At 37.1% G+C, this 26778-nt stretch overlaps 1 protein-coding gene across 2 annotated transcripts in view; it reads right to left on the bottom strand.

Annotated features, from left to right (window-relative positions):
• Window positions 1–26778, bottom strand: part of FGF12 (fibroblast growth factor 12) — a 250011-nt gene that overhangs the window by 173441 nt on the left and 49792 nt on the right. For both annotated transcript variants that reach the window (XM_040621447.1, XM_008705152.2), the window contains exon 3: window positions 4201–4304. In XM_040621447.1, coding sequence (XP_040477381.1) covers window positions 4201–4304 — 104 coding nt within the window. The remainder of the gene's footprint in view (window positions 1–4200; window positions 4305–26778) is intronic.

The raw sequence follows: 26778 nt of genomic DNA, 5'->3' as shown, positions 1-26778 counted from the left end.
GACGAAATATGAATCTTCAGATTAAAAGTACACTCTGGGGGCGCCTGGGTGGCACAGCGGTTAAGCGTCTGCCTTCGGCTCAGGGCGTGATCCCGGCGTTATGGGATCGAGCCCCACATCCTCCTCATAGCTCCTCCGCTATGAGCCTGCTTGTTCCTCTCCCACTCCCCCTGCTTGTGTTCCCTCTCTCGCTGGCTGTCTCTATCTCTGTCGAATAAATAATATAAAATCTTTAAAAAAATAAAAATGAAAGTACACTCTGAATTTCTAACAAGATAAATTGCGATAGATTCACAACAGATATTATAGTTGGATGTGTAAAACATGAAACACAAAAAGGAAATTGTTTTCCATATAGTTACCTACAAAGGAAAGAATATCCAACTGAGCAAACTTCTCATAGTCAACAACAGATGTCAGAAACCAATGGAATATAATTTTCAAAGTGCTGGAAAAAGTACAGGTCTACTGGAATCATAAAATTATCTGAACTATAATTCAAGAGTGAAAGTGAAAAGAAGACATTGTCATGGACACCAGGACAAAAACGAATTCACCACCTACAGACCCTCCAACTCAAAACAAAGATTTCTTTTAGAAGAAAAATAAATTTCACAGGGGCTAAATTTGATATGCACACAAAACAAAAAAATATATGCATAGAAATTATTTTAAAGATTGGTAAATTTAACTATTAGCTATAGAATAATAAGTAATCACGCATATGATTTTCTTTTAAAGTGTCACTAATCAAATTGGCGAGAACTATGGTGGTGTTTACTAGATAAGGCAACATCCCAAGGTCAACCAGCTTTGGGGAAGGAGGACAGAAACACAAAATAAAATATTTAGCAGACTATATACTTATATATGCATGTTAAAAAAAATAAGGGTAAATCACTAAAGACATAGAATTATAACCTACATTTATAAACTAGCAAAAGAATAAAAACAGAATAGAAAAAAAGTGTCAAACCAAGGAAATAAAAAAAGAACATTGGAAGCAAAAGAAAAAAAATACAAACTACAATGGTAAAAACAAATTCAGATGCATCAGCAATCTCATTAAATGCACATGAATTAAACTCCACTATTAAAACACAGATTTTTCAGAATGGATCTTAAAATTTTAACTCTATGCTACCCAGCACTCACTCCATCTTTCCCATTCTCCCGCCTCCTGGTGAGGGGGAGAAATCAGATGTCCAACGGAATTCATTCCCAGTTTAAAAATGGACACAAACCAGGTGAATGACACTAGATAAATGATACCATTTGGACTCTAAGTAGCTTCTTTAGGACCAGCTGGGTTTGCCCCCAGGCACATGCCAACCCCCCGTCCCTGCCATATACTGGCTATGGCCTCCATTGGTGTGCCTAACCACACTATTTAACATGAAGTAGGAAACTGCTTTTTAAAAGAAAACCTCAAGTCCTAATATACACCAAAAACACCTCAAGAAAGCCTATGTTAACAGCCTGCTTTTAACTGACCACGGAGCCCCTGGATGTGCTGGTGCTCTCCTGCTGAGGCATGCTGTACAGAGGGACTCAGTACTGCAGAAGTGATGGAGCCTTGCTTTCTTGTCTTTCAGGTTTGCCTCCCCTAGTATCAGCCTTCTCTAGTCTTAAAACAATTATCTTCAGGCCTGTGCCCACCATTTAAAATTAAACAGAACAGAGACTCCAGAAATGGACCCTCAACTCTATGGTCAACTAATCTTTGATAAATCAGGAAAAAATATCCAGTGGAAAAAAGAGTCTCTTCAATAAGTGGTGCTGGGAAAACTGGACAGCTACATACAGAAGAATGAAACTAGACCATTCTCTTACACCATACATAAAGATAAACTCAAAATGGATGAAAGACCTCAACGGGAGACAGGAATTCATCAAAATCCTGGAGGAGAACATAGGCAGTACCTCTTCGACATTGGCCACAGCAATTTCTTTCAAGACACATCTCCAAAGGCAAGGGAAATAAAAGCAAAAATGAACTTTTAGGACTTCATCAAGATAAAAAGCTTCTGCACAGCAAAGGAAACAGTCAACAAAACTAAGAGGGAACACATGGAATGGGAGAAGATATTTGCAAATGACATTACAGATAAAGGGCTGGTATCCAAGATAGATAAAGAGCTTCTCAAACTCAACACCCAAAAACCAAATAATCCCGTCAAAAAATGGGCAGAAGACATCAACAGACACTTCTCCAAAGAAGACATGCAACTGGCTTATAGGCACATGAAAAAATGTTCAACATCGCCAGCCATCAGGGAAATACAAATCAAAACCACAATGAGATACTACCTTACACCAGTTAGAATGGCAAAAATTAACAAGGCAGAAAACAACAAATGTCGGCGAGGATGTGGAGAAAGGGGAACGCTCTTACATTGTTGGTGGGAATGGAAGCTGGTACAATCACTCTGGATATTAGTATGGAGGTTCCTCAAGATGTTAAAAATAGAGCTACCCTATGACCCAGCAATTGCAGTACTAGGTATTTACCCCAAAGATACAGATGTAGTGAAAAGAAGGGGCACATGCACCCCAATGTTCATAGCGGCAATGTCCACAATAGCCAAACTGTGGAAGGAGCCGTGATGCCCTTCAATGGATGACTGGATAAAGAAGGTGTGGTACATATATACAATGAATATTACTCAGTTATTAGAAAAGATGAATACCCACCATTTGCATCAACATGGGGAGGTGGAGGGGCAGAGGGAGAAGCAGCCTCCTTGCTGAGCAGTGAGCCGAGCCCGATATGGGATGTGGGGCTTGATCCCACAATCCTGAGATCATGACCTGAGCCCAAGGTGCCCCAAAACTTTTTTTTAAAGCTTAACTAATTGGAATTACTCAAAAAAACAATCTTTTTCTTTGCTTATTTTAATTCTTAGATTTAAAACACAGACTCACAATAAGCGGACATTAAGAACTGTTAGAATTATGGCACATTAAGAATGAAAGCTCATTTTCCTTTTAACCAAAATGTATTTATCTGTGTTATACCGAATAGAACGGTTGAAAAAAATGTGCATGTACACATCTAGTATATGAATTTAAATGCATATCTGAATATGCTCAGGAATAAAAGAGTAACTTAAAAAATCCTAATATGAATGACAGACATATCACTAAAAAGCAAGCATAGTATAGCAGAGATTCATTTAACTGAATATGAAAAGAGTTTAATAAAAGCTATTTAATAGTCAATTTAGAATCTAATAGGCATAAGTGAACTTCCTGAATAACTATGCTATTTACTGAGATCATAGAAAGTAAGGGTGGAAATCTTTAACCATGATTTTCAAGGATATCTCTTCATGGACTACAAATAGCACATTCCCTTATGAGAGAACAGAAATTACACATATACATGAGATCCAGTGCAGCCACACTCTCCCAGTGCATAAATTATTATCTCGAGGGTCCAACAGGCATCAGACAAGAGTCAACTACTTTAAAATATGGCAGTGCTCATAACATAGCCACTGGTGCTACCGAATTTTGTCAGTTTAAGGTTGAAAAGAGATGTTAAGTAACATGGTGTCCAACACACTCTGTTACAGGTCCAGAAATTCAGCCAAAGAGGGGAGGTAACTCGCCCAAAGAGAAACAGTAACTGGAATGTAAATAAAACTCAAATATCCAGCCCCTAATTCAGAGCTCGTTCCATAAATTCACCGGTCTTTGAAGTGACCGGTTATGACAGGAAGCTGATGTATTAGGTACCGAACAGATCGGTTAAATACAAACAAAACACAACCTATTCTGAAAGTTTTTTCTCCACAACAAGACAGAGAAGACTCCCAGACAAACTGAAGAATTTAACTTCTTAAACCATGTGCTTAAAGGAGAAGTAACAGGAGGAAAGAAAAACGTTTTACCTCTTGAATTAAAAAGAAAGGTAACATTCGAAAGCTTGACTTATCCTCTAGAAGGAGAAGCCAGACGAAGAGAATTGGTATTGTATAGTGAGTAACAAGCTCTTTCTCAAGAGGGCATGATTCTTTACACTGTAAATTGTAAAAATCTTAATAAAATCCTGACATATTTAGAAAAATCTTAAATGACTTCAACTTCTCATTTTCTTCCCTAAAATACTGGTTACTTCACTAGGTCTCAATGCCAGGTTACGTGGGCACACAAGCACACGCGCACACACACACGCGCGCTTTACAAGGTACTCACTGAGCTGTAGAGATAGCCTTCACCGTTCATGGCCACATAGAGGCTGGCCTTCACCCCTTGGATAGCCACCACACGCAGGCCCACAGGAATTAGATTGAAGAGGGCTAGAGAGGAAAAAAAGAAGACAGAGAGGAAAGAATCAGTGACCTTTTGAATAAATCATCCTGCTTCTTAAGATGACTCTTTTGAGAATTAAAAACTATGAATTGAAGTTAGTAGGGAGAGACAGGGAGACTGAGGAGATGAGGAGAACTGGCTTCTTGTCTCTGCACCACCTTTAATTACCTATATGACCCCAGGTACATCCCATAAACTCATTTGTAGTAAAGGGGTTACATTCCATTAGAAGGTCTATATGGGCCCCACAGTTTTGTTTCACAAAATGAGCACATACTCAAACAGTGTAATAAGATTTTTTTCAAACAAATAAATAATTCGAACCAAAACATTCTCAACAGTAGAAAACATAATTGTGGACATAAGTAATAATAAAATGTGATTTTTATAACCTATGCCAGAGCGTCTCATTTTCAGATTTTTCCCTGTGCTCCTAAACATTGTCTTGAATACAGAAGATAAAGATAAAAATCACTGGCTTATTCTTAGCTACCTTGGTGGAATGAGAGCATTTCTTTTTATAGTTCAATTCTTCTACATGTAAATGTAGACATATAAATAGATTGATCAATAATTGATATATTTTATATCTCAGAATATATATATATACACACATATAGACACATATCTATATAGACATGCACAAAACCACTAAAATCATTAAAAATTAACTTGTTAAATTTAATTCAATATCCTAGGATGAAATGGGAACCTGCTTGTAGTCTTTAAATATTTGGGTGGCCCATCTCTGAAGATATTCAACAGTCTACATGTCTACTTGGAGAAGGTACTCGAATACCCGACAGAAAAACAAGAAGATAATCTATTTTTCTTCCAACAATGCATTTTTATGAATTATATCCCTAGGACTACTCTAGTTACTGGTGCAATTATAAAATGAGCATAAGCATAAAACATTGCCCCTTCCCTGAAAGAATTCTAATTACATAAGAGAAGAAAGTAATCATACAGGCTCTACAGATGACAACATGGCTATGGACTAAAGAGTTCACAGCTGCATTCATAAGAGCATGTATCTGTAGGTCACTTTAACATCCTGGTTTAGTTGGAAGTTCTTATCCCTCTTTTCAACTGATAAAATGTCCATCAGTTCTGGTCATCTTCTTAGTTTTGAATGTAAAATGTATGAAAATCCACCCAAGGGCTACTTGGAATGCCTGATTATTCTCGGTTTCTCTCAACTTGGGATGGTAAGCTAAACCACACACAAACACACACACACACACACACACACACACACACACACACACACACACAGTATTTGGCTTCTAGTCAAATGTTCAGTTGTTAGTGTAGAGGATCAAGCCTGAGACCAAAGGTTCGCTATAGCATGTTTTAATTCCTAGATGTGCTTGACACTGGACCAGTCTCTGCCTCTTTGAACGTGTTTCCTCATTTGTCATGAAAGTTGCGATTAGATCTTAGGAGATGCTCAAGAATTCTTAGCTAGCTCCATTTGAATCTGAACTGGTTTTGTTGTTCCTACGTTCTTACCACTGTCCTTGTGCTACTGAAATAACTTAAGAAGTACAAGACCTTAAAGTCTAGTTGGGGAGAGAAAGCTAAGACATATGGAATAATCTGATACAGTGTATAATTTTTTTCTATAATTAAATATAATATATGCATTCTATATATATTCTCTATGTTACAGAAGTTCAGGAAAATGGAAGATCTGTGTGGCCTGAAATATTCAGGAAATGTCTCACATGGAAGATGGGACCCAGGCAGAAAGGGCCGAATTTGGGTAAGCCAAGTACAGGAAAAACATTTTGGTGGCACAGGACTTTAGGTGGTTCTGGAAGAGAATGGATGTGTACAGAAAGGGACCGGTAAATTGGATTTGATTCATACTAGGGAGAAATGGGAATGAACACCATGTAGATAAAATAGGGATAAATATCTGAATGTCTGTCACTCTAATCTTAGAGATCTAAACTTTGCCAAATGGAAAACAAGACGCGTGACGCATAAAGATTCGAGCAACAGACTACAAAAAAAGTGTGAGATTTGCAGACAACATAGTTTCTAAACTCACCACTCAGAAGCTACCTGGCTTGGAGCCATTCATTTAACCTCTGCTTTAATTTTCCCATCTGTAAAATGAACATAATAATCCTTACTGCATAGTGTTTACAGAAGAATCAAATGCATTATCATATGCTTGAAAGTGTTTCATAAACAGAGAGGTGTTCTCTGGATATTAGAGTTCTTTGTCATTAATCTATGATTCTTTTGCTTGTCAAATAAGGTTCCATAAGGTCTGATGTAACAACTGACATAGTCTCACTAATATCTATTGGTTAATATTCAGAAGATCGCTTAATACTTTAAAAAAATAAATACTTTATTTTTGTGCAACACTTAATTTTCAAAATGCTTCAATTCATCATTGTATTTGACCCTCAACCACCAGCACTATGGACCATTTAGGACAGAATGATTATCCTAATTTTTAGAAGGACAAACAGGTTCAGAGAGGTAACCCAAATGAAACTGCACCTGAACAAAGGTTTTTAGGCTCTCTCATATGGCTATCTGCCTAAAATATTGTGTGTCCTCCTTCTTCCGTTTTAATTTCCCCTAGTATCCATTCTTGTTTTTTCACAAAGTCAGACTGCTTAGCTACATTTCTCTACATATCACGCAGCTGGCTGTGGTTATGGACTCAGTAATGGCCAATGAGATGCTGGCAGAAAGGTCTCTGTATATTTGAAGACTCCTTAGCTTCTAGGTTCCCTTTACCCTCTTCTCAACACTCTGTGTTATTGTTGTTTGGACTGGGATGGGGGTGTGTGTGCGGGTGGCGGCTGGATCACCTGAGACCATGAAAACAAGGGCTACCCCCAAGGGAGCAGTGACAGGTGAGCTGGAAGGAGCTGGGTCTCTGAGGACATTGTAGGGCAATGGCACCAGGCCAGCATTCAATTACCTGGGTCTGGCTTTTATGTGAGAAAGATAAGGCCTTGTTATTTTAGTCTGTGTAATGCAGAGCCAACCCTAATCCTAGCTGATAGAGATTGTTAAAGAAAGCAGACTTAATATGTAAGGTATCAACTAAATGTAAGATGCTTCTACATGGTAAATAAATGCAACTACTGGAAAGTATCAAGTTCCACGACAATTCTTATAAAAAAGAACAGTGAAATCCAAAATTGTGCAGAATATCTTTCTAACCTAAAGATTTCCCAGGACAAATGCTAAGAACATTGGTCCATTTGGCTGAAACAGCTATAACAAAGCAACTCTAAAGCCGTTCATACCTGAGGAGAGCGTGAAAATTACTAAAGCTAGGCAGGGACAAAAGCAAGAAGCTGCGAAAGTCATACACGAATGGGAAAGTGATAATGGCTTTTACATGGTATGCTTTAGGAGATTTAGCGAGTCCATTAAAAAAAAAATCAGTAAACATTTTGGAATGAAACTTCTTAGTGGTAAAAGTTAAAAACTACTCTCCCTGGGAGGGTCTGCACCTGCCTCCTAAAATCTTGAAACGTGGCAAATGATGTACCCTTATCTGTTATTTCTCTTCATTGTAGCACACAGGCTCTAGCTCACAGGAGTCCTTTGCTACTCACAAGAACTCCTCCAGTCTTCCTCTCCCCCCGCCAAGGCACAGGCCTTGAACTCCTAGTAAGCGGGCCACACCATTGTTCAGGCCCCTTGCATCTCATCAGGCCATTCCCCTGCTTACAACCTCCAGGGACTGCACGAAGTCTCCACCCTGACACTCAGCACGCTTTGCAATCTGGCTTCAAATGGCATTTGGAAGTTGATCACCGGCTACTCATTCCATTCACCATAACGGACGTTATAGAATTTTCCCATTTCCTAAGTTCCCCTTGATCTTTAATGAGGCTAAAGTTTCTTTTCTTTTGTTCTCTCTTTTTGAAAAACCTGTCTTCACTATTCAGTCGCACCATGAGTCCTACCCAAACCCTTTTGAGATGGCTGTCTCCTTTTCTATGATTGCGTAATTCATCGGTAGATCTCTGTAAGAGCATTTGGAACATGGTATTATAACCATTTATTTACACATCTGTCTCCATCCCTAAAATGAAAGAGTTCTGAGGGTGGGTCTCTATAATTTCTACCCCAGTTATACATACATATTTTATATTCAATAAATGTTATTGATCATAAGAGTCATGAAAAGACACATTTCCAGAATTTGTGGTTTTCTTATTGGAATAAAAGTGCTTTTTTTTAAGACAAAAAAGAAATTTAAACACTTAAAAACATCTCAGCCTGATCGTAGCAGTTATATATACACACAGCATACATTTCTGCTACATGATACTATTCCTTCTAATATATGTATTTACTGGTTCTAGTAATTTGATCACCCTCTTCCTACTTTTAACCCCATATTTTTGCTTACTACATTCTCTGTGGTTGGAATGTTCTTCTTGTTGTAGCTTCATATTGAAACCCCTGCCATGCTTGGAATGACACACCAAATATCAATGCTTTCTCTCACTTCTAAGCTGCCCTTGTCCTGAATCTAGGCAATTTTCACCACAATTTATAATTTTCTTCCTTTAAAAAAAAACAAACCCAAAACATGTTTCTGTCCTAACCACAGGTAGACTGTGAGCTCTCCAAACAAATATCTCATCTAAGACACACTTATATAATATGGGGAAAAGGAGCGAGGGAAGAAAAAAAAAAGAGAGACAGAGACAGAAACAGAGAGAAAGAGACAGATTGAGAGAATAAACAGAGTAGTATATATTCTATTTCTATTCAGGATCCCAGTAAACATTTGCTGAAGACTACCATTATAAGCCAAAGAGAGTCCAAGCACTGAATCCGATATTCAGGCATTTTCTCAATCTTGTCCTTTCCTAAAGGAATATCTCATTCTAAACCTTTACGTAAATCTAACTCTTGTATTTTGAAAAGTGAAATGATGGAATTGGTATTCTTGGGATCCATATGAAACTCAATCACCAAACCACATGGAAAAATGGTTTGAAAAGAGTAACGAGGGGAAAGGATAGTTTCTTCAACAAATGGTGCTAGAAAAACTGGATATCAACATCCAAAAGAATGAAATTGGACCCCTATTTTATACTACACACAAAAATAACTCAAAATGGATTAGAAATCCAAACATAAGACCTGAAACTATAAAATTCCCAGAAGAAAATAGGGAAAATTTGTTGGCGTTGGTCTCTCCAGTGATTTCTTGCATATAACACCAGAAGTGCGCAACAAAAGCAAAACTAGACAAGTGGGACTACATCAAACCAAAAACCCTCTGCAAAGCAAAGGAAACAATCAACTGAATTAAAAGGTAACCTGCAAAATGGGGAAAAAATATCTGCAAACTGTATAACTGATAAGGTGTTAATATCTTACATATAAAGTAACTTCTACAACTCAACAGCAAAAACCCAAATAACCCAATTAAAAAACCACCAAAAGACTTGAACAGACACATCTCCAAAGACAATATACAAATGACCAATAGGTACATGAAAAATGTTTAACATCATTACTCACCAGGGAATGCAAATTAAAACTATGATGAGATACCACCTCATACCTGTTCAAATGGCCACTCTTAAATAGATAGATAGATAGATAGATAGATAGATAGATAGATAGATAGATAGATAGTGTTGACAAGGATGTGGAGAAATTGGGAACTTTGTATACTACTGATGGGAATGTAGAGTGGTACAGGCAATATAAAAAATAGTATGGAGGTTCCTCAAAATTTAAATACAGAACCACCATACGATCTAGCAATCCCACTCCTGGGATATATGAAAAAAGTTGAAATCAGGATCTCAAAAACATATACGCTCTCCAATGTTCATTGCAGCATTATTTACAATAGTAAAGATATACAAATAATTTAAATGTCCATGGACGGCTCATTAGAAAAAGACAATGTAGTACATACAAATCAGGAGGACATTGTGCTAAGTGAAATAAGCTAGTCCTAGCATTACTCCACTGCATTATTCCACTAACATGGTGTATCTAAAATAATTAAACTCATGACAGCAGACAGTAGAATGGAGGTTGCCAGGAGCTAGAAGGAGGGGCCAATGGGTAGTTCTTATTCAAAGGATATAAAGTTTCAGTTATGCAAAATGCGTAAGTTCCCGCGATCTGCTGTACAACACGGTGCCTACAGTTAACAATACTAAATTGTGCACTTAAAAAAAATATGTCAAGAGTGGATCTCATGTTAAGTGTTCTCACAAAAAAAAAAAAAAAAAAAGGAAAAGCAAAGGGGCACAAAGAAAATTTCGGAATTGATGGTATGTTTATTACCTTGATTGTAGTAATGGCTTCTTGAAGGCATACATATATCAAAACTCAACAAACTGTATACATCGAATACGTACAGATTTGGGGTTTTTTGTACGTTAAATACACCTGAAGAGAACCATGTGTGTGTGTGTGTGTGTGTGTGTTTTAAGTAATGAAGGAAAATGGTAAAAAAAAAAAAATTGAGTAGATGAATTGCATTGATACACTCAGTTCTCTACTTTTCCTTGCATTTATATGCTTTGCCATATAAATTTGTAATGCTCTAGAAGGATATTCTGCCCTATCCCTTGACATGGGGCTCAACCACATGACTTGCTCTGGCCAAGAGTATGTTAGCAAATGCAAGCAGAGTCTGAAAAAGAGCTCATTTTTCCCATTGCTCATTTTGCCTCTGCCTTTGCATTAAGAACATTCACAGACTAACCCGCTGGTGCCAGGAAGAGGATGAAAGATACTTAGAGCTTCACAAAGTGGCCTCAGTAATCCAGCCAAGGCAATTCTAGGTCAACTGACAGATAGCTGACCTCCAGGTACGTAACCGAGACAAGATCTACAGAGCTACTTGTCAACCACCCCAGACAGATGAGACATAAACACTGCTGTTGCATGACATGGAGGCTATGGGATTGCTGGCATACAGCATTATTGTAATACTGTAATGACTAGCAAAAGTTATTGACTGGGGGACGGAAGGGACGGATTTGAAATGCCCTGATATCATACAACCAAAAATTCTCATATTGGTAACAATCCTTAACATGTACATGATATTACCAATGATGAGCTGCGAAACTAAAATAAACTTTAATAAATTGAAATAAAATTATAAAGGATAATTTTTGATAAATTATGCTACAAGAAAGACTGAATGATTTTTTTCAGGAAATAATTACAAGATTGTTGTCATATGAAAAGATGTTCAAAGGTTATACACAAAAATAAGGGAAGAGAAATGTATAGACTTGCATCCATCAAGTAATTAATTAAAATACTAACTTTCCCTAGATCTTATCATCTTTGTGATAGCTTTCAGCTTTTTAAAATTTGATCTTTTGTGACTTATTTTCTCACTTAATTTTCTAAGGGAATACCTAAAATTGCATAAGTTTTAGGACCTACAAAATTTCAGTCAGTCTCAGGTTGAAATTTAAGTGGCAGGAGAGGATGAAAGAAAAGTAACACATGAGGAAGGAAAACCTAAAAAGATTATATTCATGGAATGCCTACTTTTCTTCAGGAATCATGCTAGGCATTCTGACATGTAAAATGTCACTTTTAAAATAAGTATCTCACTACTTGGCTTTATTTCAGGGTATAAAAAGTCCTAACTTCTTTTTTGGGTACCAAGTGAATAAAGAAGGGAATGAAAATTGTCATCCTAAACTTTAGGGTATGATTCCATAGCCTTAGCCATGTGAACTCTCATACGATATCTTGTAAGTATCTCTATCACGTCTCTGATTCAAAAACTATGCATTCTTTCCGTAAATATCTGTTGAGCACTTAGTATATGCCACATGTCGTGCTTAGGACAGGGAAATAGTGATGGAGCCAACAGATGTGGTCCCTGGAGGATAAACCTTCACCTGTAATCCTTCCTGAGGTTCCTACTATTCTGTGGGCAACTCGAAAGCCCTGGAAACTGTTATTATTATCCTTGTTGCCTAGCATATAGCATCCTGGTCTCACAAGCCACTATCCAATATTTGCCAAATAAACAAATGAATCAGCAGTGGTTTTTTTTTAAGCTTCCTTATGCATAGCTTTTCTTGGTTGTATTTCCAGCATCCAAGAAAATTAAGCATGCAAGAAAAGCATGCAAGAAATTAAGCATACAAGGAAAAAACTGACAATATTTACCACATGTAGAATATATTTAAATATGGAATCTAAAGGGAAAGCCAGAAAATTTACATGACACAAAGTTTGAGAGAACAAAAGCACAGGATGCATGGGGCTAGTGTGTGTGAATGCTGAAGCAGGTTTTAGAAGGAAAGAAGAAGAAAGGAAGAGTTTGGGGAAATCTGTTACAATCAAGATATTAGACTTCTTATAAAATTATACTGGACCTTGTAAAAGTGCTGCGTTCTTATCCAACTTAATTTCTACCTGACTGTTATCCACACAAACAATTCCCATGACAAAAAAAAAGGTAGCAGTCAATCCAAAGCACATCAGACAGCATTTACCATGACAACCAATGAAGATGCAAAGGAGAAGGAGAAGAGGAAGAGAGGAAAAGAAAGAGAAAGGAGGGAGAAAAAATTATGAGCTCATTATGAACTCTTCTTTACAACAGGTAAATCTGGTATCTTCCCAAGCAACTTGTAAGGACGGCTTCCTTATTGCTTGTAAGAGTGAACAGGTATAAAAGAGCATATGTCATGTTTCCAAATTCTGGGTTGAAACTGAAGAATAGGCAATGGAAAACATGCATTCTGTGACCCACTAAAAACCGAAGTTAAATTTACAGTGGAAGATAATGAGAGAGAATAGAGATATTTGGGTTTATAATCTGTGTACTCTCAATATCAGATTGTCTTGAAAATTATCATTTCCTACCCACCAAAATGTTCTCAATAAAGATACTTCATTACACTGTGAATAATATCATATCCTACAAAAATCTGAACCTAAAATCAAGTTGGCACTAGGTTATTTTTCCTTATAATCCTATAGTCTCCTGTAATAACATTTGTAATTATAGTATTTATAGTAATATTTATAAGTCACTCAATTGGTTTTTCATTAGTCATGAAAATAATATTTATTTCTGGCCTTTATTTATCATTTACTGAGGTCAATTCTACCCCCTCTTCATTTTCAATAGGAAAATCTTATAGAATAGTCAACAATCTAAGAAGAGATAGATAGTCTGGGCTCTTAACTCCTCCAACACAAAAGTGGTCATAAAAATTATGGTACAATGGAGTATTCACTCAGGCAAATTAATCGCTGCCTCATTCTAATTCCACACCATTACACAACACTTACCACATTGCTTTTTCATATTTATATGTTTGCCTGAATCTCCGAGCAAACAAGGAATTTTTCGAGAACATGAAATACATTTTTTTTCATCCAAGGTACATTGCACAGTAGAAGCTTAAACAATTGTGGTCATTGAGCTTAACTTTCTAAAATAGCTTTCCTTCCAGAATTTAAGGGAAAGATATGAGAGTCCCTACTTTAGCTTTTAAGGAAACAAGAGTAGGATGAAGACTGAACTTGGAGGATACAGGTCTCAGTCATGAGCTGTAGTTCTACCATTTAACAGCTTTGTGACCTTGGTGACTAGAAGTAATGTAACCTCACTGAGCCTTCGTGTCCACTCTGAATGTTTCACTGACTTGGTATGATGATGAGTTAAGATAATACTTTTTAAATACTTGTTAAACTATAAAAGTAAAGTACAAAGTATCATTACTGATGTAGCTAGAGCTTTCTCAATGGGTGGGGGGTAAGGGACGCTTGGGTCATCATTATCTCATATCTTAAGGTTCTTAAGATATCATGGCAGAAAAAAAAGCAACATATTTCATCTTATATATTTAAGATTCAGTGAGCAAATATAACTATGTATTTAAAATAAAACAATGAAAACAATATAAAAATCAACATACTTTAGGGTATGTGATTCAGTGGTTTCAGTCTGATGCCTTACCTTATAAACACTTGGTCAAATAATCCAATTGTCTGATTTATTTTCTCCCCTAAATTTACCGACATCTGGAACTGATGAGTGGTTTGGGGCTTAGATACTTAATATTGTTTTTCTAAGCATTGGCCGATAGCAAATATTGTGAATTTTCAACATAGTAAAAATAAGCAACAGCATGATCCCTTTCTTGGGCAGAAGCTAGTAGAAATGTTGCCTTAACTCTGGCAGAAATTCTGCCACTGGTTTTTAAACCTGATAGTATCATAGAACCTTTCCTGTGTTACTTCAGAAGTGTTCAAAAACTTGCATAATAAACAAGTCAATTCAATGTGATTCTTTTTCTTAAGATGAAAAATGAAGCATGTCACCATCGATAATAAAAGCAAATGCCCATCATCACTCATCCTCTGCAGCCACTTTGTCTTACACATCAGACTTGTCTTATGGTCCACATGAAGAGCTCGGAACAGCACAGGTGTCAGTCCAGATCAAAGGGCAGAAACATCCTCCAAGAAATCTTTCATATTTCAAAGGTTTTAGATTTACATCTTTCGCAAATCTTCCATCAAACACTAAGTTGCCAAAATTGACACTACAGCCTATTAGGTTTATTCATTAATTCATCACATATACTCCAGACACTGTGCTAGGCACTTGTAATACACTGACGTAAAAGACAGACTTGGTACCTGCAGTCATAGTGGTGAAAGTCTATAAAATAGAAAAAAATAACTCCACATGTGAACTCTGCAATCATCGGATGAGGGCACTGAATCTCGAAGATGTGGTTTTCCCAAGGTCATGAAGACAGCCAAGAAAGGACTAGGATGTGAACCTAGGTTCTAGTGGCCATAAGGCTATAAAATAGTGTTGCTGTTGAGAAATAAAAGAGAATTTCTAGTAACAACAATCTAAATAGCTGTAAAGGAAGTGAGGGAAAAAATGGAACTATAATAAATACATTTGGAAGCCTTAAAAAGAATTTGTCAGCCAAGCAGAAATTTCCCACTCAGAAAGTACAAAACCTTTAGTTCCTCTTAGTTAAAATTACACACAGACAACAAAAGCTTACTTGCTTGAGATGGTTTAGATATGCACAACCAAAGCTTTGCACTTCATTATCATTAACTACCAAAACAAGAAAGCACTTCTGAAAATTTGTGCACACAATACTGATGAGCAATTACATTTAAATAGTGGGAAGTCAGTGAAAAAGCCACAAGAAAACATTCACAATTCCACTCAAGTTATACTGACACTGACACGGAAATGTTATATTTACTCATCATGATTAATATACATGTATATACTATAAAATATCTATGATATGGTATAATATGTAAATATAAATTATATTTCTGCTTCATTCCAAAAATATTAAGTGGATCTATAGAAATAAATGTGGTAAGATTTTTTTTTTAGAAATGGAGGAGGAAAAAAGAATTTGAAAAATAAGAGGATCAGTATTCTATACTTTAAAATGTTTCCACTCATTTCTCCTATTGTCCCTACATACAAAATTTTTCCAAAGTACATCTCATCTATCATTCGATTGCAATTGCTCAGTAACATTCATTGGTTCCCCGTGTCCTAAAATATAAAAGTGTAAACTTCCCAGGTGCCAGGTAAGCACTCTGAAACATGGTCCTGTGATACCTCCACGTAATTTCCTTGCTAGACCCATTAGTCAGTTAATTTGTCCCCAAGATGGAAGGAGCTTTCTCCACTTGGTAATTCTGTGCCTCTTCATCTGAAATGAAGTTCTCCTGATCTTAGCTTATATATTTTGTTCCTATTCTTCAAGGCTGTTTAAAGTCCACTTTCTCTGAGCACTATTGCTTTTGGAGCTCTCTTCCATCTCTGATATCTAGTGATTTATTTTTTTCCCTAATCACTTGGCAGTACCAGTTCTACCTGGCATTATTACGTTTTATTTTACATAAAGGTTCAATCTCAACTTCATCTGCCATTCTAGGAGCAGCTAGAAAGCAGGAATTGTATGGGAATCATATTCATAACTTAGTAACTAGAACACACGTCTCCCTCAATATGTTGGTGTTAATGAAGATGAAGTCTGCATACAGCAGGCATATGGGAAACTCCAGTCATTCTGTCGTAGCCTCCCAGAACTGTGTCTTAAGAAGATATTTGAAGTTAGGCCACGATGACTGTTGTAAAACTTTAGTGATGTCTAAACAAAACAAAAGAATTTAGTGATGTCTGCTGTGGACCCAGGAGGGGCTGTTTGTCATCTCCAGCTTGTTTTATGATATGATATCAAGGAACATTCCATAAAAGGACAGCAATGATTTGCAGGGTACTTAACAATAATATCTTATTGTATAACTCTGTCCCAAGTTTTTCGCTGCATATTACTACCTTCTGGGAGTTTTGTTTGTTTGCTTTTAAATTCTGATTTACCTTGGCCACTCCCATACCAACTAAATAAAAGTCTCTGGGATTGAATCTAGGTATCGATATTTTTTTAAATTCCTCATGTGATTCCAATGTGCAGCACTGCTAAAAAGCAATTTCATATTCAGTAGGTCTGGGGGGTAGTTCTAACCAGCTCCCAGATGATGTTGTTGCTTATCGAACCTTACCAGTCAGTAGACCAATCTCCTGCAGCTTACAGGAAAGGCAGAATCTCGGGCCCACCAAGGCCTCCTGAATCAATTTGCATGTTCACAAGATTCCCAAGTGATTACTAGGCACCTGAGATTCAAGAAGCACTGTTCGGGCGCAGTGGTTCTCAAAGTGTGGTCTTATGAACTTGTTAGAAATACAAACATTCAGCCCTTCTTCCAGACCTACTGATTCAGAAATTCTGGGAGTAAGGGCCCCAAAACCAGTAGTTTATCAAGCCCTCCAGGTGATTCTGATGCCCACTACAGTACAAGAAGCAATGTTCTAGAAGAAGTCACTGTTCTTACACTTCACGGCACGTCAGAATCATCTGTGTTTTTTAAAATACTGATGCCTTGGTCCCATCCTCAGAGATTCTGATTTTATTGACTTGGGCATCAGATTTTTTTAAAGTCATCCTGGTGATTCTAATGTTCAAAAATTTGGGAGCCATTGTTCCAGAGGACTTTGACATCAGTGGGAAGTAGCCTATCTTCCCTTGCATCTTGATAAGACTTACCCTGCTGAGATCACAAGCAGATTCAAAGGACCCAGAAGAGACCATGTGTAACTGTATTCATTTCTACCCACTATGAAGGAAATTGCAAGTGCAGTGGGGTTGAATCTTTCCCAGATTCAACTTCAATCAAATTCCCTTCAAGACGAGAAGGCTGGGTCTAGGGCCCAGCAGAGTGTTGAAACTGCATATGAGGCACCAAGAAGGCCTATTAACAATTCTTCACAGCTCTGTTCAGTCCTACACTTTCCCAGAAATTACTCTTGTCCAAAATTCAGGCAGCACAGATTTCTCTTCTTCAGACTTTTCAAAGCACTCTCTTCCATGAGGGTAGTTTGATATTATATATTTTAAGTCTTTACATGTAATTCCCATTTTACAGATGAGAAACTAAGATTTGAAAGTGCTAAGCAAATTGACCAAGTGTATACAGCTGGTAAATGGAGAAATGCATGTTAATTTCCATAACTGTCTGTCTCTGAAATTGTATGGGATATTCACAACACCACACTGCTTCCTTAAGGATCATAACTGATCCCTGCTACATACTAAAGTAACAATAAAATGATGTCTTCTGCCAATATCTAAGTAAGAGGAAGCAAAGAGAAGCTCTCTTTAGGATATTTTTAAAAATTCAATTAGAATACTATGGAGTGGGCTTAGTAATGCTGAACAGACATATTTTGACATGGGAATGTGCTCCACACTCTGTCTCAGTGTCAGGAAAAGCAGATGTACTAAGTGCAACCTCACTAGATCTTGGCGGGATGCCTGCTCAGTACCACTCTATCTAGGCTACTGAATAATACATGGAAATATATACACACACACAAACACACATCCTACACACCTCAAATTTCCCAAGTCAGATACATGAAACGGGCCACCAGATTAAGAATGTTAAAATTACTGTATAATCGTTTACTATTTCTAAAAAATACTATTACTAAAAAATATTTTAAGGAGCGCCCCAGTGGCTCGGTTGGTTAAGCGTCTCCCTTAGGCTCAGGTCATGATCTCCGGGTCCTGGGATCAAGCCCCACATCAGGCTCCCTGCTCAGCAGGGAGCCTGCTTCTCCCTCTCCCTCTGCCTGACACTCCCCCTGCTTGTGCCCTCTCTCTCTCTCTCTTTCTCTCTCTCAAATAAATAAATAAAATCTTAAAAAAATAAAATAAATTTAAAAAATAATTTACAATGTAAATGTATCAAACATATTGAAGAAAACTCCTCTGAAGTTCAGTGTTCACGCCATCTCAAAATAAACCACCATAATGTTTTACAAGTAAATCATACTTCCTTCATAATACTTTTAAAAAGTATTTGAGAAAATGTAGTAGTATGATTTAAGGGAATGTTCATCATACACTAGGAAATATTAACCAGGAAAGAGAAATTCAGTGTAGAGTGGGTAAAGGCATTAACCCTGGAATTAAATTCGCTGTGTACAAATCCTGGGTTTACCATTTAATATCTGTGTGACCATGGGCTAGTTATTTAAACTCCCTATGCCTCAGTTTACTCATCTTCAAAGTGGGCATGACTATAATACCTGTTTTATAGAATTCTTGTGATACTTAAAGGAATAAAACTTATAAAATTACTCAGTGAACATTATTATTATCTGATATATCTCAAATTCACATTTTTTTCCAAAACCCTCAGGGAAAATATGTAATTCTTCTTTTACAGTTCATGGTACTATGCTCTGGAAAATATCCATCCACATGAGACTAAAGTTATGATTTATGCTTAATAAACTGGTGGCTATAAACCAGATACCTAATCAAACCAGAGACATATAAGAAATCCCACTGTCATTAATTACTATCTCTATTAAGTTTGAGAATGTAGGCAAACCTGCTTAATCTCTGAAGCAATAATTTGTATTGAGGAATGAACACAGGAGGGAGATATAATGGAACTGAATTTTCCTTACTCTACCTTGACCAAATCAACTTCCCATCTCAGAGCCTCAGACGCAGGTAATTTCAATGAGATTTTAACAATCTCTAATTTATCACAACTTTAAACCCTTTTCTCCTACTTCAAGAAACCCACCCCCCCTTTTTTCTTACTTTTTAAGCACCGTAGTGTATGGTTTCTGTTCCCTGCAAAATAAGCTTAACTTTAGCTCCTGATCCTGGTTGAATAATAAAAGCAATGGCTCCCTCTCTCATGGGTAAATGTACCACTTACATACTTTCAGAAAATGATGCCTCTGTAATTATCACCATGAATATATATTCACATAAAGCTTTGAAGATATATTTAAAACTGTGCAAGAGTGTCTTCTTTTACTATTATTGCTATAGAGTTCACTTTTCCAGACTAAGCATACTCAATTTTCTTCCTATTTTCATAATGGAAAATGACTTCCTTATCCATCCTTTGAAGTCTCTTAAATTGTCTGTCATTCTCAAAACAAAATGCAAACGTGATCCAATTTTCATTAATCCTTCAAGCTGGGTGTCGTTCAACAAAGTCATATTCGTTTTTGATGGAGTTGTTCTGAGAATTCGCTTGCATGCATTTATTCAACGAATATGGACAACCTAATATGCGCCGGGCACGATACTGGGTGCTGGAGATAGAGTGGCGCAACATGCAGACAAAGCTCCCTGCCCCTGTGGGGCTTTTATTCTAATTAAGCCTTCCAATTTAAATGGTAGTGTGATTATACTATTATTACTACAAATTAACCTATCCATAGCCATTATTAAGGCATTACCCATTATTAAGGCCTTATTACATGCCAACACAGAGATAAATCAGACAGTCAATGACCTCAAGAAACTTATAACCTAAAGGAAGTAAATAAGTCACATACATAATAAACATATACAGATGAAACTGCATAAATTTCTTAAGAGATGTTTATGCAGTGTATGCAGAGGAAAAAGAAGGACTTCCAGTTAAAGAAATCAGAAAAAGTTCTCAAAGGCAAAAGGCAGTTGATCTTGTTTTTAAAGGATGATATAATTAACGAAAAAATAACATAAGCAAGTACGAATGAGGAAATTCTGTGATATATATATGGGGAACGTCTTAGTGGAGGAGGGACATAATAAAATAAGTAAGTATAGAAGACAGTAGCAAGTGTTTTGGAGGAAGAACGAAGTCAAGTTGCCAAGAGAGAGTGAAGTGTTGAAGACAAGGATTGAAATGTATAGACTAACCAGAAAAGGGCTCCATGGGAAAGGCTTCACTTTTGAGTAAAGGAACGAAGAAGACGAGGAAGGTGGCTATTTAGATATTTGGAGGAAGAACATGCTAGGAAGACATGGAATGCTGGTACCAAGGGCTTCTGGAAAGAGCATGGTTGCTGTATTTGAGGAACAGCAAGAAGACTAGTCAAAGGAAAGGAAGGGGAACATTCAGGAGGTAATGGGCAGGATTATGTAAAACCATATGGGTCATAAAGTGAACTTGGCGTTTACCCTTAATGATGTGTGTTGAAAGAGACTGAACAGAGAAGTGACCTATCTGACCCATGCTGTAACTGGGTTCTGGCTGCCGTGTGGATAACAGATTGAAGAGGGAAAGCCTTAAGTGACAAGATCAGTCAGGAGCCAATTGCAAAAGTCCAAAGATGAGAGCACCTTGGTCTACATAGTGGCAATAGGGGTATTGAAAGTGGTCAGATTCTGTTATATTTTGAAGTCAGAGTGAATTTACTACAGTTTTCAAATTCATTGCACAAACTATTGTACTATTCATTCACTCTTACGATTTTGCCCTTTCTAATGATGTGCTTAAAGGGAAAATTTTAAGGTTTTCAAAGATAAAACCAAAATCCATTGCCAATATATAGGCTTTTAAACTTTCAAAATTTTCAAGGATATTGGAGATAATCTTTCCAAATACCTCATTTTACAGAGTAGAAAACCAAGGAACAGAAAGCTTAAACAAGAACATGCAGTGAAATGGGGACAGGACCTGGACTGGACACCAGGTTATCTGACTCACATCCCAAGCCTCTTTGACATACAATTAGTGATATTTAAGTGTTTTATACTCGTTCTTTGAAGTTGTATTCCGTCATTTTGATTTCACAACACTGAGTAAGAGGTATGCCAAATTCAAATCTCTTCAGGGCTGAGGCAGGTAGGAGGAAAATGTGGGGGAAAGCAGGTACATCCACTATTTGAATACATTCATTTTTTTTCCCCGTGAGGTGTGCCAGCTAACTGAAACCTATCTGCCATAGCCCTCCAGTGTTGGAAACGGTCCATGGCTATGCTGCACAGAAGGGCAAATAAGGACATCGCACTCTACGAGGGGAAACACAAATGCAGATAAGGAATGACAGTCTAATGTGCCTTGTGCAGCTGTAAACGTACACACAAAGTTCAGAAACAGTCGGGTGAAGTGAGTTAGTGCGGGGTGTTGTGTAAGGGTGGCAGGTGTCGGGGAAATCTGGAGAAGGCTTCACACAAAGGAGAAAAAATTTGAGAACAGTTCTAAAGGGTAAGAGTGGCTTACCAACAAAGCCACGGGGTAAGATTAGGGAAGTCATTCCAAGTAAACGTAATTAGCATGTGTAAAATGTCCAAGATATAGGTTTACCTGTATCATTTGTGCAATTCCCCCAAACCTATGTTTGATCATAAATCTGTCTAGAATTGAGCTCTGACTCTCTCCAGGTATAAATCAAATAAAACATTCCATTGTGTGTGTCTTCTTTATCCATTCATCTATTGTACGTTAAATACACTGGAATTAAAATAAAATTTTTTAAATGTGGCTACTAGAAAACTTTAAAAAATGTAACTGATTTCACACATGTTTGAGATACCACAAAGTCTGAATGTCAGCATGCTTTGCGGGATGCCTACAAATCTATGCTTTCCCTATTACATTAGGAATCAGGTACCAGTAGAAGTAGGTGTGGCAGTGCCAAGACGGAGATTGCCTTACTCAGCAAATGTGAACACTCCAAATCCCGGGAGCAGAGGAGAGTTACCAGTCTTACCTACCGCACTGCATCAGAATCATCGAGAGAGCTTGTCGAAACAGAGACACAGCCCAGAGTTCTAATTCAGTATGTCTAGCACGAGGCTCAAAAATGTTCCCAGATGCTGCTGCTGGAAACGGTCTGGGGACTACACACTGTATGAACCACTGACTCTTCAATACCCTAGCTCAGCACTTCCACACTCTTTCACATAACATCAGCTGCCACCATTAAGGATTCTACTTGTTGAAATGGTGGCTGTCTACGTACGAGCTCCCTGCAAACAAGTACTCTCTCATCCATGTGGATGAAGATAATAATAATAGTAACAGCAAAAACAACTAACAATGGTTATTGGGAATTACTGTGTTTTAGGCACGATTTTAAGTACTTTTCATGAAACAACCCATTTCATCTGCACAACAACCCTATGATGTAAGCTCTATTATCATTCCCACTGAAGAAATGAGGGCATTAAGATATGAAGAGGTTAAATAACGAAGTGAAAGGTACAGAATTTTAAGTCAGATAGCCTGGATTCAAATTCTGGCTCTATCATTTATGCGCATGACTCTCCAGATCCTTACACACACCTTGAGGATATTACATAGGAATTTGTAAATTGAAGATTTCCTGCTGGTAATGTACCTTTCAGAACAAATGGTATTGTTCCGAAAAGGGAAATGGAAGCCACCAGTCAGTTTTTCTGAGATACATTCCCTTCCTCATGAGAACAGAAAGGCTTCTAAATTCTGAGAGATTCTCTGTTCCTCTCATTTTTGTACAATCAGAGACTGTTTAAATATGAGAAATTTTATGTGATTTGCTCAAGGTCAATGCACTGGTCACCTCACAAAGCCAGAATAAATTAAAGACAATCTCAGCCCTCAGCTCTTTCTAGGGATACACCTGGTTAAGTAGCTCCCATAAGATTCTTAACCACTATGCATACTGCCTATAAATATGCCCATAAATAGTCACAGAGCAACCAGGAAAAAGGATCATTTCAAATGGTTCATGTTTTTCCTTTATTGACTAGAGGGACACATGAGGACAGAAGTCTAAGACTGAAAAGAAATACAAGACTAATAAGAAGGAAAGAGGTCAAGGCTACAAAAAGTTTAGAAAGTTATTCCCTTGTGATTTTATGTGAGTGGTAAACTATTCAAGGAAATAATTGGTTCTTGTTCCTGTTTTCCACAAATATTATCTGGAGGTATACTCTTTAAAATTAAAGCACAGTCAACAAAAGCAAATTTCTAACAAATGTTCATTACTCTTCTTCTAGCAATTGAAATCAAAAGGCATTTTTATCTTTCTTTAAAAATATCAAGTGAAGTAACTGCATTCATAAGCTAAGGATAAATATTAATTTTGATTTTGAAAAAATACGCCACTGTCAGAGTAATAACATTACCACACTATTGCTTAAGATTATGTAAATAATCTTGCTTAAAGAAAATCAGCAGGATAACACACGTTTCTTCCTCTTTTCTTCCAACTTAAAGGTGTGATTTCACACATACAAATTGATGACATATTTTTAAAGGATAGATGATAGTAGAAGAAAATAATATCCCTATAATTGGATACGGCACAGTCCTTACTTTCCCATGAAAACTATAATGTGTATGCTCTACTGGGTGTAAGAGATGAACTCCTTGTCCAGGAAGGCCCCTGGTTAGGGAGAAACACCTCCTTATAATTCTTCTCAGCATCCCTTGTGTACTTGATAATTTTTCCCAACTAACCATGTGGATCATGCTTCTGTTGATAGTTTAGCAATACAGAGCTTCTGTTGGCTTTGGCTGTGTCTATATACTTATGGCTGGTGGTGGTATCAAAACATCATATGTTTGGTATTGTATAGAAAACATAAGTGGAAGACTACAGTTTTAAGTTTCCAATCGGATTTTTGAAACTCAGATACAGACCATTTTGAAATGTTTCTTTATGCTGAACTCATGAGAAATTTAGTTGATTCATAAAATCTGAATAAACTATGTTTGTATTTGTAATCAGTAGTTAGGAACATAAAATAGTAGAGGTCTAGAATCAAAAGATCTCAAGAAACAGATTCCATATTAGCTAAATATTAAGCACAAAAGTCAAACAACAATTTGTTAAGACAAAGCATGGGAGATTGTTTAAAAAATCATTTTGGAATGAATAAAGCCTTTTTAAACGGGAAAGAAAAACTGAGGGTGTAAAAGCATACTTATAATAAAATAAAATAGCATGGCCAAGTAAATTCAGAGACAAGCAACAAAATGAGTAAAAACGTACAGCTCATATAACAAAGAGCGGCTTTTTTAAAATATAAATAGATTTCCTACAAATGTAGGTTTACATCCTACAGACATAAACAGGTATTTTATAGAAAGAGAAATGAAGATGGTTCTTAAAATATATGAAGTGCTCAACTCATAATAAGACAAATAATGTTTATGTTTTTAGGTAACAAAAAGCCAGAAGTTTGATAACATTGTGCTGACCTAGAACATAAGGAAATAGACACCCTCAATGTAAATTTGTATGATGGAGAGCAAACAGATATCTATCAAAATTAAAAAGCATATACCCTTGACCCAGGAATTCCACTTCTAAGTATCCGTCCCCTAGGTACACTTGTACACATGCAAAATTACTTATGTACCAGGATATTCTTTATCGTGTTGTTTGCATTAGCAAAATATACAAAGAACTGAAATGGCCTTCAACAGAGAATTAGGTAAAATAAATTATTCCACGTAAACACATACTAACAGGGAAAAATCTCATAGATATAACAATCTAAGTTTAAAAAGATACTGAATAAGCGTTGGATAGATGATGGAGAAAGAGATGATACAGACATACACACAGAGGACTGTATATGTTGACCGATGCATAGACTACATCCAAAACAACACCAAGAAATGTGGCCAGGGGGCAGAAAGGAGAAGAATAAAAAATTGCTTTTGACTATGTCAGTGTCTCCCAGGGAAAGAAACACACCCATGGTTGAACAAAGTTGAGTTTAATGACTCAAGGCAAGGAGGAAAAATGCACTCCATGGTCAAGCTGGGATGTCTTAGTAAGAGGGTGTAAGAAAGGACTTAGAGGATTTGGTCTTGGGTTAGGCAATTGTAGGGTGGGCTCAAAGAAATGTAGATTTACTCCCAATCGATGCTCTAAGAAAGTGAGTGTCATTGTATCATTGGGTATGTTAATAAATATTATCTTTAAGACAAGAAGAACAGACCAAAGTTAAAGCTGTGTTTGGTGAATTAGTAAGCAGCAGGATAGAGAAATATTTGATCATTTTGTAGTTTGGACAGCATTCTTCTTTTTGTCTGTGTTCAGACATGATTACACAGTGGTCTTGTCTTTGTCTTGATCCAGCACAATCACAGCGGCCTTGTCTGATTGGGTGTTCTGTGAAATTGTGTGTATTCAACACAAGTACCCCAAGGCCAGCTGGAGTGCCAGGCTAGCCCCTGGATGGCAGGGACTGTTTCGCTCTTTCTCAATAGCATTCCCTTTTGCACCTTTTTGGTTTTATACTATATACTTATCTTACCTATTCAAAATACTTTTTAAAAGAATCTCAGGACTGGGATTCCCAGGGGAGATGGCAGAGTACGAAGACCCCTGGCTTACCTTCTCTGATGGATACAACTAGCTAACACATCAATGTAAATAACTCAGAAAACAACCCAAAGATTGACAGAATAAACTCCATAACTAAATGTGCATCAAGAGATGAATGGATAAAGAGGAGGAGGTACATACATACAATGGGATATTATTCAGCCATAAAAAAGGAACGAAATCTTGCCATTTTCAACAACATGGAAGGACCTAGGAAGTCTAATGCTAGAAAATAAGTTAGAGAAAGACAAATACCATTTGACTTCACTCATAGTGGAATTTAAGAAACAAAACAAATGAATGAAGGGAAAAAAAGAGAGCGACAAACCAAGAAACTGATGCTTAACTAGAGAGAACAAACTGATGGTTACCGGAGGGGAGGTGGGTAGGGGATGGGTGAACTAGGTGATGGGAATTAAAGAGCACACGCTGAGCACTGTGTAATGTGTAGAATTGTCGAATCACTATCTTGCACACCTGAAACTAATATAACATTGGATATTAATTATACTGGAATGAAAATGAAAAACCTTAATAAAATTTAAAAAATGAATCTCAGGACTGAAGGAGACCTTAAAAGTCACTGAGCCCTGAAACTACCGCAATCACCACCACCTTCCTCCCCCTTCCCACACCAACAGGGTTTACTTGCAAAACCCCCTACAAGTGCCAATACAGCATCTGCTTGAATATCTCTAGTTTCACCATTATACTACTTTATCAGGCAGCTCATTCCATATATTTTGTTCAGAGGGAAA

The sequence above is a fragment of the Ursus maritimus genome, unplaced genomic scaffold (genome assembly GCF_017311325.1).
Source record: "Ursus maritimus isolate PB19 unplaced genomic scaffold, ASM1731132v1 scaffold_4, whole genome shotgun sequence".
Lineage (NCBI taxonomy): Eukaryota > Metazoa > Chordata > Mammalia > Carnivora > Ursidae > Ursus > Ursus maritimus.
This window is presented reverse-complemented; position numbering and strand designations above follow the sequence as displayed.